Raw genomic sequence first — 18425 nt, 5'->3', positions numbered from 1 at the left:
GCTTATGATCCATTAAAATTAAGCAATGTCTACATAATACCAATTTTACAGTCTGGATGTCCATATGACCAGGTTAACTAAGGTTTCCAATTTTATAGTTTAGACTTTGAATATTTTAGAGACTTGAAGAGGAAAAGAAAAAATAATTGCTTGTGTTGTATGTATGGCAGCTTGAAGGAGGGGTCCCTGACACCCAGGTTGGGAACCACTGGTCTATTGACTCTTCTAAGCTCATGCACAGCAGTAATCAATGTGTGCCAGGAGCTCCCTGTGGCGGCTGGTGGGATAAGGAGCCCGACACTTTGGACACTCCAGGAAACTCTCATCCAGGAGGTTGGTGACTTTAGAGGGAGATGTAGGACCAGGAGGATCGTTGATAGTTAGGCGCTCAAAATTGTTGTAGGAGCTGGGCTCTGAGAAACGGGCGTTTGGCTGTTTCTGGGGAAAAAAACAATAAAAACAAAACAAACAACAATATAATTTAGCAGATGCTTTAGTGCAGAGTGATATAGAAGAATATATTAAACTTTCATAAGGGCAGAATAATATGCCCTAAAGCATTTTATTTTTAATTGTAATTAAAATTCTGTTAAATTATTTCACATAAACCTTTCCAACCGATTGAGAGCATAACAATAAACATGTGGTTATGATGTCCAGAAACACTCACAGCAGACTCCAATTTAGCAATCTGATCCCGGGCCCTCCGGAGCTCTTTCAGCACCTTATGTAACTGGTGCTGCATGCTCTGACGATCAATCTTTTCATTCTCAAAGTCCTTGGCAGAGAATTGGATCTTAGGAGGAGTAGAAATATGAGTAGGAGAGAGCCAAGAACTTATTGCACTTGAGTTGCAAAAGTGGGATTTGTATCGCCTTCACTATTTTCAGGAAATGATCGTCAGTCAGTGTTACCTGTTGCTCCAGCGCTGCGAGTCTCCTCTGTTCTTCATTTTGGCTTAGAAGAGACTTCTGCAGCATATTCACCTGTCAGAGACAAATTAACAGTAAAATACATTTAAATCCTTTTCTGTTTAAAAAAGAAATCCGGCATGATGTTATTGAAATACTCTCAGATATCTATTAATAGTGAACCGGAGTGTTACCTGCAGAAGAAGTTCAGCAGATCTCTTCCTCTCCTCCTCCAATCTGACGTCCATACTCTCCAGTTCCATTCTCATCCTGTCTGACCGCTCAGACGACACCTTTCTGTCCTCACACACTGCATGTCTGGATGCAATGTTTATGAAATCCACATAAATATGATGAAAACCTATGTTTTTACTAATCTAGTACTCAAATAAAAAATACTGGTTTGAAACATTTTTACCGCTGTTGTTGTTAGCACATTCGTAAAGACTTTCTATGAAGCATTATAAGAACTATAAGATATTATAATGAATTTCCAAGACTTTATAAAACTCATTATAAATGTTTATCCATGACAACTTATGACAAGGTTTCTTAAATAGAATAAGTGGTGGTATAATGTATTATAAGTTGAGCATTCATAATGCCTTATACCTCTATGCCAAAGTGAGAACAGTGTTTAAAAGAAGAATCGGAGTTCTGTATATAAAGCACAGAGTGTTGAGAACTTATAATACATTATGTCCACCACTTATAACGCCAATAAACCTTGCTGTCATAAGTTGTGATTAGGGATGGGCACTAGTAACGTTTCCCCAGATAAGGCACTCATATCCTCCCTCTGGTCTTACCTTATGCGTCACTGTTTAGCTCCAACAACACGATTTGTTAAGGTTTTTGTAATGAAATTTTATTTTTTAATAACCTTTATTTATACAGGTAAAATCTCATTGAGACCCAGGGTCTCATTTGCAAGAGAAACCTGTTCAAATGAGGACGAGGAAAAAAAACATGAAAAAAAAACACGGGGATAAACCAGGAAACTATTACTCACGCCCATCCCTAGTTTAAACGTCTATAAAAAGTTTTAGAAAACCTTATAAATGCATTTTAATTTCTTATGAATTTGCTCATGTGCATTACAGAAATGATTTCTGACAGAAGGTGTTACGAGGTCTGTGAAACATTTCACTATTTTCTTGCCATGAGTTGTGGAGAATTTAAGAGGTGAAACTGATAAATAAATGATCTCTAGTTCGGCCTTTTCTCATCATAGCCCTGTGTGGTTTCTCTTCACCAGTCAGATGTATCGTTTAAGATAAACTGTGACACTTTGAGTGGATTTCTACAAAAAGCAGACTTGCTTTACCTGTTGCTGAGTCGTTCTGCCTGTAGCTGCATCTTGGCCTCTTCCGACTCTTTGCTCTTCTCTTCGTACTTCTTCAGGAAGGACGACAGGTCGCTGCACTTGTCCTCATACCTCCTCTGCAGTGCTGACATCTCCTCCTGGAGCCTGGAGACCTGCTCCTGCTGACACCGCAGCTCAGCTTGAGCTTTCAAGGTCTGCAGAGACGGAGAACAACAAAATAACAGAACGGTAAATACGTTTTTATCGTCTTATTTCTAAAAAAACAAAAAACAAATGACTATATCAATGCCTGAATCCAATGATTGTAGAAATGTTATGGGATTAGTGCAGTTACATGCAGACTCAGCGCTAACACAAACTTTTATACGCACAAAATGTAAATGTAAATTTGTGTGTTAGGGATACTGCAGGGTTTCTCAGGTGAGCAGTACAAGCCCCAAAAAGTAGTATATAACAATTAATTAGAGAAAAACAGCAATCCTTAGACCCGGAAGAGAACTCAGTGGAAATGTGTGAACAGTGAATGAAATCATATAGCGTTTACCTGCTCCCTCTGCACACTGAACTCCTGTTGACCTCTGGTAACCTGATCTTTTTGCCTCTCCATGTCTCTCTGTACACCCAACAGCAACTGCTCATAGTGGCTCTTCAGCTCCACATCCTTTTCTGGACCTGCTGAGTTGGCAGGGGCTAAGGTAAGAAGTGTTAGTAAGCAAACTGAAAAAATAATCCAAGATATTCATTGCAATCAAAATGTAACTTTTTTTTTGGACTCCCACTTTTGGAATTGAACAAAGTATATGCAGAAGATTTACAGACGTTTCTAGAATTTAACCGTCACAGGCAAACTCAGTGCTACTGCTGTTGCGAGTATTTTTAATTACAGGATTATTACACATCTAATCTTTTCTCATCTCTTTATCTCTCTCAAAGTCTGTTGTTTTCCATACTGAATGTATCCAAGCACATCATCAATTGTTTAAGTCGATTATACTTACTTTAACGTTTCATGCACTTCCTTAGTGAAAAGGCTGAGAATGTGAGGGAGTAACTAATTCAATTCCTCCTACATTTCTTACCATCTGAAGTGGCCTCTTGTTTGGTTTGTTGCTGCTTTGCTTGGGCCAGCTGCTGCTCCAGCTCCAGTGTGCGGGCGAGGACGGATTGGACGTAAGTTTCTCTCTGCTGGTCGTACATCAGCCACTGCTGGTTTTTCTCAAGAGCCTGGTGGATAGATGCACAATCTGTTCTGAACCGTTCAATTCAAGGACGATCTTGAATAACTTTTTTGGTTAGATGATAGAGACAGGAATTTGATTTTTTAATTTTCTATCCAAAAACATAATACCAAGAGTGTGCTTTTTTGATAATATCTATTGATATTGACTTGAAAGTGGGCGATCGAATGATGAACTTCAGAGAGATCATTTCATCTGCCCGGTCCTGAGTTTTATGGAATGACATACTTCAAATATATGGCAGATGAGGGTGAGATATTTCAGTTACAAAGCAATGGTACAAAGCAGTTTTCAATAGTGAGAGAGTATGCACTTAAATTAAAAACAGGAGTGTAAAAACACAGGCAGTAAATCGTTGACTGGACTCACATCTCTCAGTTGGTCTTGAACCAAAGCCAGGTCTGCAGGAGGTACCTGTCCATCATGTAGAGAGAAAAACAGGCATTTAAATAACACAAATAAACCCAAGTCTACTTTACACAGTATTGGCTTCAAGACTTGCATCTGATCTGGCTGTCACACAGCTTCCTAAATTAAACAGATTGGATTTAATTTGGATTGTCTTAAATGAGCAAATCCTAATATGTAAAATTTAATATGTTATGCACAACAAAAGAAAAACAGTGCCGCAACTGTACCTTTTCTGTTAGTTCTCATATTCGATTCAGGTACGAATTTGTTCTAAAAAAAAATACTGGACCCCCTTCAGTACAGTACTTTTGCCACAGGCTTAAAATCAGTCTTACATTTGCCGGTTTAGCCTAAATTATTCATCTTCTTAATTTTTAATAACCCACTAAAAACACAGAAACAAGTGATCAATCTAGTGCTGTGCGGTACACCAGATTTAATTTCCCTGTATGATATGAATTTTCCATATACTGCCATACTGGTGCATATCTTAAACAAACAACTGCTGTAACTCTTCAATAGGCAGCAAAACATATAATATTGTTTGCTGCAATGACTGCAACGGTTGGGGACCCCTGTTAACTATTAATACCGTTCTTATTAACAGTCATAACTTTTAACACAACCGTTTATAATCCACAACTAACTCCTATAAACAGGGCAAAACACCATGTACCACAACAATGTGTAACACATCACACCGCTGGCATGGCGCGGCATTTTTATTAATATCCCATGTACTCCTGACAGGGGCAGCATGGTGGTGGTTAGCATGGTTAGCACTCTCGTCACAGCAAGAGGGTTCCTGGTTCTAATCCAGGCCCAATGTCAGCTGGCATCGGCTCCAGCCCCCCGTGACAGCGGCTCAAGATGATGAAAAACAGAAGAATAAGCCCAAAAATAAGGCCCAGTCGTGGACCCCCCCCCCAAAAAAACCTGCCACACTGTGAAACCTCCAGAATTAAAAAAAAAATATGGCGATACACATTTCTGGGTCAATCCACCCAGCACTTTTTTAGAGACTTGGCCACATGAGCCAAGGCACCAACCCTAGAGCCAATTCCTCAACATTCATCCCTAGAAGACCGTGTGTCATCTCATAATTCTGTCACCTTGACGACCCCGGGAACTAAATGGCTGAACCCATCCAACGTCTAAGCTCAAGTAAACCCCTTCAGAACACAGAAGGCATCTGAACGATCATCTCTTTGAGCTCTCACACTTCCAGGCGAGCATCATGAGCTTGTCAACTTTTTCCAGATGGATTTAAACGTATGCCCCATAAGCTAAGCCTGCTAATAGCTTTTGTGAATCCAAGAACGGGGGAAAGGTTGGGTCAGTGTCTGTTGCTCAGATTATTTCTAGTAATGCGAAAGTAGCTAAGCCAAGGGCTTGGAAAGTCCCTGGAACACTACCAAAAAGGCATAGACATAAGGGCATCCACTCACACTAGGACCTGAAAGTCATTGCTACTACAAAAGGACGATATGTGTACAAGTACTAAGTATTTCTATTCATTAAACTGTACATACTCTGCATTTTAATACTGTCTGACCTTGATTCTAAAAGAAGTGACTTGAAAACCAGAGCATGAGTTATGCAAAAAATCTGAGAACATTTACATTCAAAGACAGTATTTCCAGCATTCTGGTGACCTTTATAAAAGGCATGAAAACAAGGGAACTTGGATCTTTTTGTAAATGTTTTCTCTTTTCTTTCTCCACACTCCTATTGTTTTTGCTTCTCGTCACGACAGCAACAATAATGTAACTGCAGGGACTATATTTTTTGGATTTGTTTTGGTTTACAAACATCAATGATGAATGGGCGTAGCAATGAACAAAGTGAACTAACTGATCTTTTTCAAGGGGATCTGGAAAGATGAAATCCGGTTCACAGGGTTATAATAAAAGCCATAATTGGTTTGGGAGTTTTAGGACAGAAACATTATACTGAAGGATAGCTCCTGGGTGAAAATATGGAGAATGAGGTGGATTTTTTTTTTTTTTTAGTTCAAGTTTGAATTAATTTCAATGGAGCTTCACTGTGGCCCCAAAAAACCCAGAGGTATGTGATCTCTCAGTCTTCATCCATCCAAATTCCTGAATTACTTACTACCAAGGAGAATCCAGACGACCGCTCTGTTAGAGTGTACTGAGGGCTTGCTGTGCTCAAAGCATCAAAGGGCAGAGCAGGAATCTATGCTGCTTTTTGATACAGAAAGTGAGACTACAATTGTGAGAGAGTGCCTGCCAAGGGTATATTAATTATACAATCCTAGAGACAAAGGACCACTTGGACAAAATTATGTTATCCTTCACAAGTGATGTGTTATTGTACAAGTATTGATGGCTGAAAAAATGGTACCATGGAATGAGATGTGTATTCACAATGTTTAATTTTTAGTCATGTCTTATTGCGTCTTTAGCTTTCATTACAACACATTCTCCAGAGAGAGGGTGATGTCAGCCGCTGAGGGAGACAATCAGAGGTCACACAATGCCCCCTAGTGGACAAAGAAATAACTACATCTGCATTTCCAAACATGAAACTTTCATGCTGTAGAGTACAAACATCTCTGATGCACTAGCTGCTGATTAACACAGGTGGCATGATTATTGAAAAACCGGACTCAAGGCCAGTGGCACGCCAATTTTGTTAAAGTTTTCCAATTACTTGTTCCTTTAAAGCATAGTTTTATTAGTTAGACTCTAACATTGCTGGGTTTCAAGTCAATTAATTGCTGAAATGGAATTTGATTTGTCAAAAAAATATCATTCAACACAAATATGTCTACTGCATCCGCACAAGAGGGGCAGAAAAACAAATTTGGGATAGAGAATAATAGAATGGGAGGAAGAGTTCTAATAAATTATTGTTTTTTTAATTTCTTCACTAACTGCCAGAAATGCATTTTATCATGATATCCCAGGGTTAGTCGTCAATACATAAAGATACTGAATAAGCACACTTTAATTATCAACGCAATGAAGCCATCAACATTTTTCATGACCCATGCCAGCAGAAGTAGTTAGTCGAGCCACCTACATAATTAAAAGCGTACACATTCCCAATAAGATAATTGGTAATGTGGAAGAAGAGGAGAGCAAATTTAATGGCAGTGACAACTTTTCTAACTAATGAGAACATCTAGACAGGTACAGGGGCTATAACTTGGTCAACCTACCAACGCCTGTGCTTCTAGGGACTGGCACCGGGCAGAAACAGTGGCCAGCTGGTTTTTCAGGTTCCCCGTCTCCTGTGACAAATTCTGGAACAACGTGTCTCTCTGCTCAGCCTCCTTCCTCCGCTGCTCCAGCTGGGCCTGCAGTGATGCTACCACCTAAAATATAGACCACAATACGAATTAACAACACCATGATTAGCCTCCACAACAACCATGTCAACTTGTGTTTTTGTTTTAAAAACTTTGTAAATGCAGAGGCAGTTTGCAAATTATTGCAATTTTCTGCTTCACACATATGACATGACTTGGCTGGCAGTCTACTGGCATTGCCCATTGAGCTACTTTCTTTTTTTAGCACTTTTTTTGCCGAAAGTTAATGAGGAAGAGACAAAGTGTGATTCAATCACCTCGCACATGTGGGAAAACAAACAGCTGATCTTCCGTTTCCAAGCATGCTATTTCCGACTTTTAGCCTGACTGCATTGTGACAGGAAAAAACAATTTTCCAAAAATAGAGAGATATTTCACAAGCAACAACCTCAAATAGACAGCATCAATTTCTCCAGCAGTGTTATAAACACAAACCCACAATAGTTAAAGAGAGTTGGTTTATAAATATCAAGTGAACAGCATACACACCATGTGTTTGTATGCAGTTTTTGTCGGCTGTCTAAATGTCACTGAGCTGAGCTGCTGTCAAAATGGGATAGAAGCCGCCCCCCCCCCCCCCCCAACTGCTTTTTATGGCAGCTCAGTGGGGTTCTAGTATTTTTTTTCTCCCCCCCTTTCTGACAGTTGTCTGCTGCCAGCAATATGTATGCCACCAATACAATGACAAAAGTGCAACACAGCTTCACAAGTTGAGGAGCATGTTCAAAAAGACACAACCGTAGGTTTATCTCCTGCTGGGCAGAAAACGGTTGCCTCAGCGTGACCAAATCTGTCTATATGTGTGTCTATGTTGACAGAGGGCGCTTAGATGGATATATCTATACTGGTAAATGTAGTTTCTAGTTCACTTTATATATCATCTGTCAATGTAGGAATTTCTGGATGCTCGCATAAATATATAAATATATAAATATTAGTGTTCATACCTGTTTGTATTTCTACGTTTGGCTGAATATGCAGTCATATTTTTTGGTCTTTTTTCTGCCTGTACCAGAAATAAACATAATTGCAAATACACGCTTGCCTCAGCATGTCCAATTCTGTCTGTGTGTCCATGTTGAAAGAGGACATCTAGATGTAAATGGAAATTTTGTAACCATATATTTCTGCAGAGATGTGTCTTGTGTACATACCTCTCCTCCCCTAGCGGACAGCTGCTGCCTCACTGTTTCGAGTTCCTGCTCTTTAACAAGCAACTGTTGATTGTTTCTCTCTCGGAGCGTCTCAAGGGAAAGAATCCTCTGAAATAATCAAAATAAAATAACATATATAAAAAACAGGCAAAATACAGACGGATGTGCATCTTGAAATTCCTCCATATACATCTTCAAATTAAACTTTTACCTCCAGCAGTTTGGTTTTGTCAGAGTCTGGTGGTTTGATGTGTCGTTTGGCCAGTTCATCAATCTTTTTTCTGAGGTGAGCGTTCTCCTTCCTGACTTTCTCCATCTCCACCTCAGCCTTGGAGGCAGAGCTGCTGCTCGATTTGAAACCCAACCTGGAGACAATGGTCTCTTTGGCCCCTTTAGATGTCATGGGTGCTTTGTTGTTGAGAAAGTACCTGAACTTCTAAAAAAAAAGAAGGGGGGGGGGGGGGGGGGGGAGAGAGAGACAAGAAATTTAATGATGTTTATGTGAAATTCACCATATTTACAGAAATAATTTGGACAATACATAAGCAAACTGAATGGAAAGAGCGAAACACCAAACCCTTATTAAACATCCTAGATCAAATATAAAAATGCAGACATACAGATGTGCTATTTTTTTTAGCTGTTTTAAGCTAATTTTAACTGTTTTTTCCTTTCTTTTCTTTTTACTGGGTACATATGCTATTATATTTTGAATCTGTTATTGATGCTTTTATTTTTTGCACTATCCTCTTTTGCTGCTGTGATACTGTAAATTTCCACATTGTGGGACTAATAATACAAATATCTTTTGTATTTATTAAAGAGGGCTTTACAGATTATGAGTGCAAATTGATGGAAAAATAAACAATCGTTCTAGTCAATGATTACACATTATTCATTTAGAAGCTCATTTTCAGTTATTAATCCTCATTTTTCGACGTTATTCAATGCAAATTTAAAATAAACCTCAATTAAACATATATGTCAGACAGGGCAGTTCCTAAACGTCACATAGCCTACCTCTAGGCACCTGTCTTTGGTTTAAATAAACCAACGTTACATGGCTTTAATTAAACTAATGTCTATGTTATAACAAACCATGAGAACAATAGAAAGTATTTTAACTTACAGATTAAGCGAAGTGAAGATATGCCCTGTAACGAGTCTGTTTGTAACAACAAGACCGTTTTCTAACCAAACGCTTTCGTTTCCTGAAGTTTGAATTGCAGCGCGTTGACGTCATATCCGTGTTGGGCAGAGGGTGCGCGTGTTTACGTAGCCCGGAGTGTCTTGATTATAAAACGTTGGGCGGTGCAGTAGGGAAAATAAAGCGATTTTTTAACTTCTCTTCCGATTAACTTAAAATAATATCATTCGTTACTGTTTCCCTTCACTTGGCAGAGCTTTTACAATCAAGTCGGTTAGGAAGTCGGCTTTCTCTGGTCTTAAACGAATGTTAAACGCGATGCACCGGACTGCCCGGTGTACTGGATGAAGCGAACACACAGAGGAGGGATTAGTGCACCAAAACCCTGAGCAAAACTGGTTTGTCTTGTGTCTGGGGTCTGGATCTCTGCATTAAACAGTCTTCACAGAGAGACACATCATATTTTATTTAGAGAAGTTGTGCGGACAGGAAACTGATTTAATGTCAGTCTATTTACTCATGTTATTACTGTAGCATAACACTGCCACCTATTCTCATCATAATAAGAGATTGTTCCTGACCAGAGCGTTACAACTATCAAGTTCCTGACTGATCACATATTTTTTTCTTTCCTAAACTCTAACTCTAGTTTTAATGGTGGCACCAAATGTGAAAGTGTACACTAAGCATTAACAGTAAACAGTTTATAGTATGAGTAGCAATGTGTTTTACACACATTATGCATTGTGTATGTGCGTGCAGTCTACATAAATCAGGTTTTCTTCAAGGTGTGTAAGGTCCAAAAACATAGATGAAGAGACAGGTGTGGAGGAGCGTTGGAACTCGGGTGTGCATTTCCCCACTGAAGGGAATGATAAAGGTAGGAAAACCCAGTCATTTTAATGTGTACATATTTTGTGTGGCTACACTGGGTCTACATTTGAACAATAATAGATATGAGAGTTTCATTATTTCTTACAATTGAAAAGCAAATTACCATTCTCTTCCTTAATTAATCTTTGCGTATTACAGACTCAACTGGACATGATTTCTGATGTCCTCATTATAGTTTTTCCCCCTCCCATGTGTTATCATAGCATACTAATCACATGTATTTGTGCTGAGCATTAACCTGACTTATCACATGGTTTGTTGTGCAGAACCATAGGGTTTTCATGTGGTCTTGTAATATTGTGAGAATTCAGCTGCCGATTGAGTTAAGCTGAGCCCTTCAGGTGCTATACTTTGCAGTTGTTACTGGTATGCTATTTCATCTTCAAAAAGCATATCAGATGTTTACACTACTAAGTGTTAAGGAGATGTAGCACCTCAACCCTGTGTAGACTTTTCAAATTCGAGCAGCGGGAGGATTATTAATTCAATCTCAAGGTTTATGCCTTAATAATTCAATTCATTCAATAATATCTATTAACCGTGTCAGTTTAATTCCTTACTATTGCACAAAACCAATGCATACACACAAATATCAATGAAATGTATTTTCTATTAATGTAAGGGCAATTATTAACTGATCCCAAAATATTTTCCAAAAGCAGTCCATTGAGATTGCTACCTCACTTTTGGGAACTGATTTCTGTCTGGAAAATATGTGTTTCTATTCCAGAAAATGTTTCATTACTGCTGAAGTTGTGTTTTTCTGCTTTAGTGCATTTTTACTAGTTGTGACAGCGATGTTGGCATTGTTTCCATCTTGTATTATTATTTTAGGTGTTTATATGTCTGTCTGCAGCCAGATTTATTCACCGCAATAGCGTCGCAACTGTGCAAAATACAGTCACAAAAGTTTACAGGTGTGTAGCTGAGATCAAAATGAAGGCCAATTTTGAAAATGAATGTGATCAGAGCAAGGTTGCCAGAAGTAGGGGTTGTAAAAAGTAGGGAAAGCGCCAATTATCCCACCTCTTTACACCCCTGGCTTGATTTGGTGTCGCAGCTGCTGTGTTCCAATCACAAAGTTTCTAATCCGTTCAGAATCAGAATCAGAAAATACTTTAATAATCACAGAGGGATATTATTTTTTTTTTTTGTTAATGTAGTTGTCGCCCTGTTTTACACACTTACAGTACATTCAGCCATAAAGGCATTTAAGCATATAAATAGTCCTGGATACAATGCCTCTATTCTTTTATGCTGAAAATATCATATTACTTTTATGGACTGTGGAGGGTCTTTGCTAATCTGCCCCCCCCCCCCCCCCACACACACACACACACACAAAAAAAAAAAATCAAAAAACCAACAAACAACAACTTGGTTTTGTTTATATGCAAAGAAAGTGTTTGATGTTGAAAACATTATTTATATCATAATATCATCTTCCATTTCATTAGAGGGAAAAAAATACGCCAGTCTTTCAATATTGTGGATTGGATTTGGTCAGACAACTAGAAGTTAATACACATTATTTTTATGTCCATAATATTCAGTATTCAGTGGCTGCGTTATACATTCTCTATAGACCTCTTTCAGGCTTTGCACCAATCCAATGTACCAAAGTAACCCCTTATGGAAACTTGCTTTTAAGTTCTTCAAAACCTTCAACCGAGGAACAAATTCTTTTGAATCTATAAAACTGGCAACAAGGCAGAACTTATTTGATGTGCCTACGATGAAAACTGCAGTCAATAGAATGTTCCTGTCAGTGGCATTGGTGTTAGTAATGGTTGACAATTTTGAACAGTGTAGACTGTAACATCCAAAGTATTATTGTTTTCATAACTGCAATTCATATCAAAAGCAAAAGCTGGCTTCCAGTTACTCAAATACACTTTGATTTCTTCTAGATTTTTATGTTTCATAGGGGTCAATGTACTTAAAAAAATAATCAAAGAATACATTGGCATATTTGCATTACAATGGAGGCTATGCATTGAGGTTCTGGTCTATATTATTTTGTTGAATGATCGGCACATGAAGGCTACCTCTAATTTTAGAGCTGCAGAACTCCACTAGCTATTCATAAAGGTAAACATGGCCTTTGTTTTTCAACAAGCCCTCTGAGCCATGATTACCTGCCTGGTCAAAGGGCATCCAAAGATTCATTTTTGTTTTAGTGCAATTCCAGCTATATGTGACTCTGCTCCCTGGCGAGAAGCAGAGAGATGAAGACATCCCCTATATGGAGCACCAAATCTCCAGAGCCACTCCTTACAGGCTAAAGCTGGGAAATTCTTCCCACCAGGTTTGTCCAGCTAGCTAATTAAAGACTGCAGGGGGACACAGAAAAACAAGTGAGGTGTCAGAAAACCTCTATAATATATCATGATGGTAAAACGTTATAGATGTTGCTTCCTTATCACCCTTCGGTGATTCACAGAGATGCCAGACTGGTCCCAGGTTGTCTCATCAGGGCCAGGGAGAAGCTTGGCTCATGGATTAGTCTCCGGGTGAGCCATGTCCGCATGATCCTTAGAGCACAAGCAGCTCAACCACTTTGCAGCAGAAGTCATGCTGCCCTGCATTACCGACTGGCCTTGGTATAGCCTGGAGCTGAATAACTGTGTGACCTGTGAAAGGCACACTTCGATTGTGGCTTGCACCAGCACTGCACAGAAACTGCGTAACACACAATCAACCAGTGCAATAGATTTTTTCCCCTCTAGAGAGCCATAATGTATACGCCAAATCACCTTGATTAGATCTGAGATCAGATGAAACTTTAATGAAACTGGGTTGCAGAGGGTAGACTGTGTTTTGAACATTCGCTTCTGTTTCTGATCCATATTTTTCACCTAAATTCAAGACACACAGAAGTCAAGTGCGATGGTTTTTACATTGTTTGTAGGTATTTATATGAATGTCAGTTTAACCAGTTAGTCTGTGCGATATGTCCCCGATTTGCTAGGATGAGGTTGAGAAGCTATATAAATACTGTGAAAGTTTTAAAACACTCAGTCCACAGAGAAATGCTCACAAAGTTAGCCCTGTGCCTTAACACAAACCGCCAGGACATCTGTACAGCTGTAATGTCACAACTTTACTATAGGAAGGTAGAAAGTGCAGCTACAGTGCCGTTACAGTCATTCCCCGACTGCAATGACAGTGCAGAGACTACGAGAATGCAGATGCAGAAGACCCAGAGACGCTGACCTATCAGAGCACAGCTCAAAAGGAACGTTTCAGACAGAGGTGGAATACAGGTATATTCAGACAACAGTATATTAGAAAAAAAATGTGTGTTTTGACCATTAAAGCAAGTAAACATGTTATAGTAGAAAAGTATGAACCTTAAAATCAGCATAATATTGGATGTTTAAACAGTAAAAAACAATTAATGCAAAATAGAGATTTCAGCAGCATCAACAGTACTACTGCAGTGCCCGTTTGGAGCAAGCCAATTGTTTGGCTGCCAAAAGCGCTGCTTGCAGCGTTTTTCGAGAACCGCTCATCTTATTGACTTCACACACAACACTGCATACCCTTGAGTCCTCAGATATACACCTGCAAAGTCGATTGAATAAATGTTTCTTGAAATATGTGAAGGATAGTCATACATGCCACTCGGTAATATCTTCACATGTCCACCAACTGTGGTTGCAATTGCACAAAGTGTTAAGGAGATATGAAAGTTCTTGTAGTATAAGCCCTGTCTACAGCTTTTGAGCAAATTTTGAAGTTCAGATATCAAAAACCTAAAAAAGTAACTTTTGACAGCTCGGTTTAGAGATTGAGCAGGGAAAAAACAAGACACAACTCAAAAATGTTGTCTCTGAGACTTTTAAGGTTCAGAAGTTCCAGGCCAAGATGTGAGGTTTATTGTGATAGCGCCACCATCTAGCCAAATTGCACCACATTCAACACAAAGCGCATCACTGGGTCCTCAGCAATACACCAGCAGAATGTGACGTAGACTGGATGAACTGTTCTCGATATATGGAGTTTAAAACACAGATAGACAGAGATTCCTCGCTGTACAGTTAGATGCGTAAACGGGCAGCAGTACTATGGCTATCGTAGCAGAAAAAACATCATAAAACGAAGGAGGATTCATGACCCATTAATATTTCATTAAGATTGATTTACAGATGTTTACAAACACTCTTAAGGGGCTCAACCGCTAGGGCCCTCCACAAATACATACTGATGACACAACATGAACGGGTGTGTCCTGACAAAAAGCAAAATCATGTTTTCTCTTACGCTCAAACAAATCAAAGAATGAGACGGCAGGCACCGGGCTGGTGTTCTGCAAATAAAGACTTCACTGACTCTATTGAGTGTGACATCAACATAACTGCGAAAGACCGGGACAAAAGTTCATTTTGCCACTGAAATCTACCGTCAGATCAGTCTGACTGAAAATGAAAGAGCTTGGAAAATTTTGCAGCTGCATCATTCCATTAAGTTGCTCACCTGTCCTGTCCGCATGATCGAGCATCCTGAATCTCTCACTGTTTTGTTTAGTCATTATTTAGAATTTGTTTCCCAGTATGAACGGACACATTCTTTGTAGTTCCTTCTGATAGGGAAGACCACTGACATGGCTGATTATCACTGCAGGAGAGATGATTGTAAATCACTCTTTCATCTTCACAACAAACCTCGGAAGTCCTTAAAACCTATTTTCTTAAACAGCTTCTTTCTGAGAGATTCTACATGAACACACAGTTTTCATTATTTCATAGGAGAGATTTCTGCTTTTTGCAATATGTTTGAACAAACCTGAATGCAAAATTTAATTATCTAATAGAATGCAGCCTAATCTACGCCATTCACGACTGCAATGCATAACCTTATGTAATGTCAGAGCTCACGCTCGTTTGGTTTTGGCTGCACACTGATGAAGCCAAGCATTAACATCCCAACGAACATTGTTTTTGCACGATTCTCCAGCTGTCATTTCAAATTACTCGAATTTAAGAGTACAAGGTGCTTTAATTGCATTTACATTCTGTGATGTTGGTATCATTGTTGTCGGTTCACTAATAAGGATATATATATATATATATATATATATATATATATATATATATGAATCAATACAATGATTATGTTGTGCATATTTCAACACAGGGATCCTTAAGATGTTCCAGATAAGTGGGGCATAGAGAAAGTTATTAGCCAAAGCAGGCCATCTCTGGCCTTACTAATTATAAAATCTACTGTAAATTCAATGGAAAAACAATTCAACACTCAAACAAATCCAATGTATATTAAAGGTCCCATATTATATAGACTTTCAGGTTTATACTTTTATTTTTGGTTGCTACTAGAACATGTTTACATGCTTAAATGTTCAAAAACACTATATTTATCTTATATTATCTGTCTGAATATACCTGTATTCACCCTTTTTCTGAAACCTTTCTCTTTAAGCCCCCCTCAAGAAAATGCCCAGTCTGCTCTGATTAGTCATCATTTCCGGGTCTTACACATCTGCACTCTTAAGCCCAGTTCAGACCAATGATTGGCAATGCGACGTAACTGTTTTAGAATGTTGCAGGTGAAAGTTGCAGCAGTGTGAACTGACCCGTCTCGTCTGGACACAAACTGGCTGAACGGAAAAAAGGCTGTCAAACTTAAAGGGAAAGTTTTAACGTCCTGTCAAAGAGCTTTAGTGGATGTACACAATATGTATGGAGTTGGGTGTGACAAAGACTTGTGACTAATATAATAAACAAATGTTTTCAATTCTTGTCAGTTTCCCTCCCTTTATTTCGTTATTTTTCATCCTTTTCAGTCCAGCGTTCTCTCCCTCATCTCTCATCACATCACACTCCATCCTCTTTTCTTTCCGCCCCTTTCATCGTTTTTGCTCTTACATCTTTTCCTTCCCTCTGTTACTCTGTCTCCCCACAATGCCCGAATGACATTTCTCTAACACATCACAAAAATGCTCACTGGGCAACAACATCGAAAAATGGAACTTTGAAATGGTTTTCAGACTTCCACAGACTTTTTCAGCCATTGAAATTAATACACACCATTGATGTGAGTGCTATTAAAAATCTACGTTTCCCTGTCTTTTCTTTGGATGCCTGTAGTGCATTTGTTCATCCTGTGTCCACGACTCCTCATATTGTACGTGCACTTGTGAACTTACTCGTATTATTTAACACCTTCTTGGTATAATGATTAAATTATTGCTCTTCACCCTTCACAAAACCCGCCAGAGCCATGCATAACCAATTGTACAATACACACCAATGAGCCAGAGTGGAAGAGAGCAATGCAAGAGAAAAATGGAAAGATTGAGATGTGACTCAGACCATGAGTTTGCAATCAATTATAGGCCTAAATGATATTCCCCGGGCCTTTGTGTTTCAAGGAGAAAGAAAACTTATTTTCAAAACCCCAAAAGCTTGATTAAATGTTCCACCCGATGACATTAGAAAAGAACCGGGATGGATATGTTTGTGTTGCAGTGAAATAAACAGTCATTATCCCACCAGTGTAATAATCATGTTTAACAGAAATACTCATTACAAATTGTAATTAATGGACAACCAAATCCTGCCAACCCCAACTTCAATAGATCCAGGGTTGATTTCCCCCATGCTGTTCCATGGTGGGCATATTTAACAGAGATAAGGCTAATGAACTGCTCTGCCACAGAAAAACCAAGCACACACTGCTCGATAGTTTATTCCACTTTCGACAGTGGGAGAACGAATGACAGTAAGTTGTATTGTGTCTCTGTCTGAATCACCAATAAATAAGTCTCAACCAAGACACCTGTTACATTGAAATCTACATGACCATTTTCCATCAGGGATTTAAGTGATTTCATAATTGTAGTCTCTGTATAAAAAAATGGATCCTAAAATGTGCGGTGTACTTTCTTTTTGTAGTTTAAGTCTCAGGTCACAAGTCATTAAACTTATGAAGATGTTCCTGAATTTAAATGTAATATTTGGAAAACATTAAAAAAAAACATATGCCATAACATTATTTTTTTGCTTTTAGAATTTGTTAAAACTTTTGCCTGCTTTCCTGTGTATACCATTGCATTTTAACCTTACAGAACACATTCTTAACATTATTGCTGAACATTTTTTAAAGCATATACCGCTTCATGTTGTGGAATATGTCTCTTCTGTGTCTTTATTTGGTCCCATACCTCATGAAAATTTATTTCAACAGCTTTTAAACATGCTTTCATTCATCAGTGAATGTATTGCCTTTTCAGTATGTGGTCATACGTTTTGAATGACTGGGAATCAATTAAAAACACACTCAGGTGCTTATAGCACCACTGAGTGATGGTCAGCTGACAAACAGAATTTCATTTTTGGCATATGCACATGGACCTTAATGTTGGACTTGGTAAATGGACTTGTACTTATATAGCACCTTTCTAGTCTTCTGACTACTCAAGGCGCTTTCACAGTGTTTGTCACATTATGTTCCCCGGGTCCTGTGTTCCCCGGGCCCTATGTTCCCCGCTTTGTATGTGAATGGGGAACATTGGACCCTTTTTAAAAAAAAATATATATATATATATAATGAATCAGTGATTTATGGCATCTGCAAAGATAGGCTATTACCGATATACAAAAAAAACAAAAAACAAACAAAAAAGCAAGTAAAGTGAGATGCTCACGTTCATGAAATCCCAAAAGTATCATGAAATACATTCATAAGGACCCGGTTACTCTTTGGATTCTCCTGCTCCTCAAATGCTCTCCAGAATACCTACATAACTGTGATGAGAAGCAAACACAAAGCTGAGACTCAAGTGAATGGCTTCTATGATCTACAGTTCTGTCAGCAGTTAGAAAAGATTGTATACATTGGCACAATTGGCTTACCCTCACTGTGGAGAAATGTGCTCTTACTTCTTTGCCCTTGCAGAGACAATCACACCCTTCACTGACACGAATTGGAGTTAAATACCTTGAAATATGACAAAAGACCAAAGATCAAATGTTAAGTAAAAG

The 18425-nt window shown here is 38.7% G+C and overlaps 1 protein-coding gene across 1 annotated transcript; it reads right to left on the bottom strand.

Annotated features, from left to right (window-relative positions):
* On the bottom strand, positions 1-8781 carry cep55l (centrosomal protein 55 like; the record flags this gene model as incomplete). Its single annotated transcript, XM_083933300.1, has 11 exons — positions 1-438; positions 671-796; positions 915-986; positions 1106-1229; positions 2239-2432; positions 2783-2928; positions 3318-3462; positions 3846-3890; positions 7075-7230; positions 8379-8486; positions 8590-8781. The coding sequence occupies 11 exons, from the start codon at positions 8779-8781 to the stop codon at positions 232-234; spliced, it is 1515 nt and encodes a 504-aa protein (XP_083789426.1). The 3' UTR covers positions 1-231.
* Positions 8782-18425: the final 9644 nt, after the last annotated feature.

The sequence above is a fragment of the Echiichthys vipera genome (assembly GCF_963691815.1).
Source record: "Echiichthys vipera genome assembly, chromosome: 18".
NCBI lineage: Eukaryota > Metazoa > Chordata > Actinopteri > Perciformes > Trachinidae > Echiichthys > Echiichthys vipera.
The sequence above is the reverse complement of the archived record's forward strand: the minus strand, read 5'-3'. Positions and strand labels throughout refer to the sequence as shown.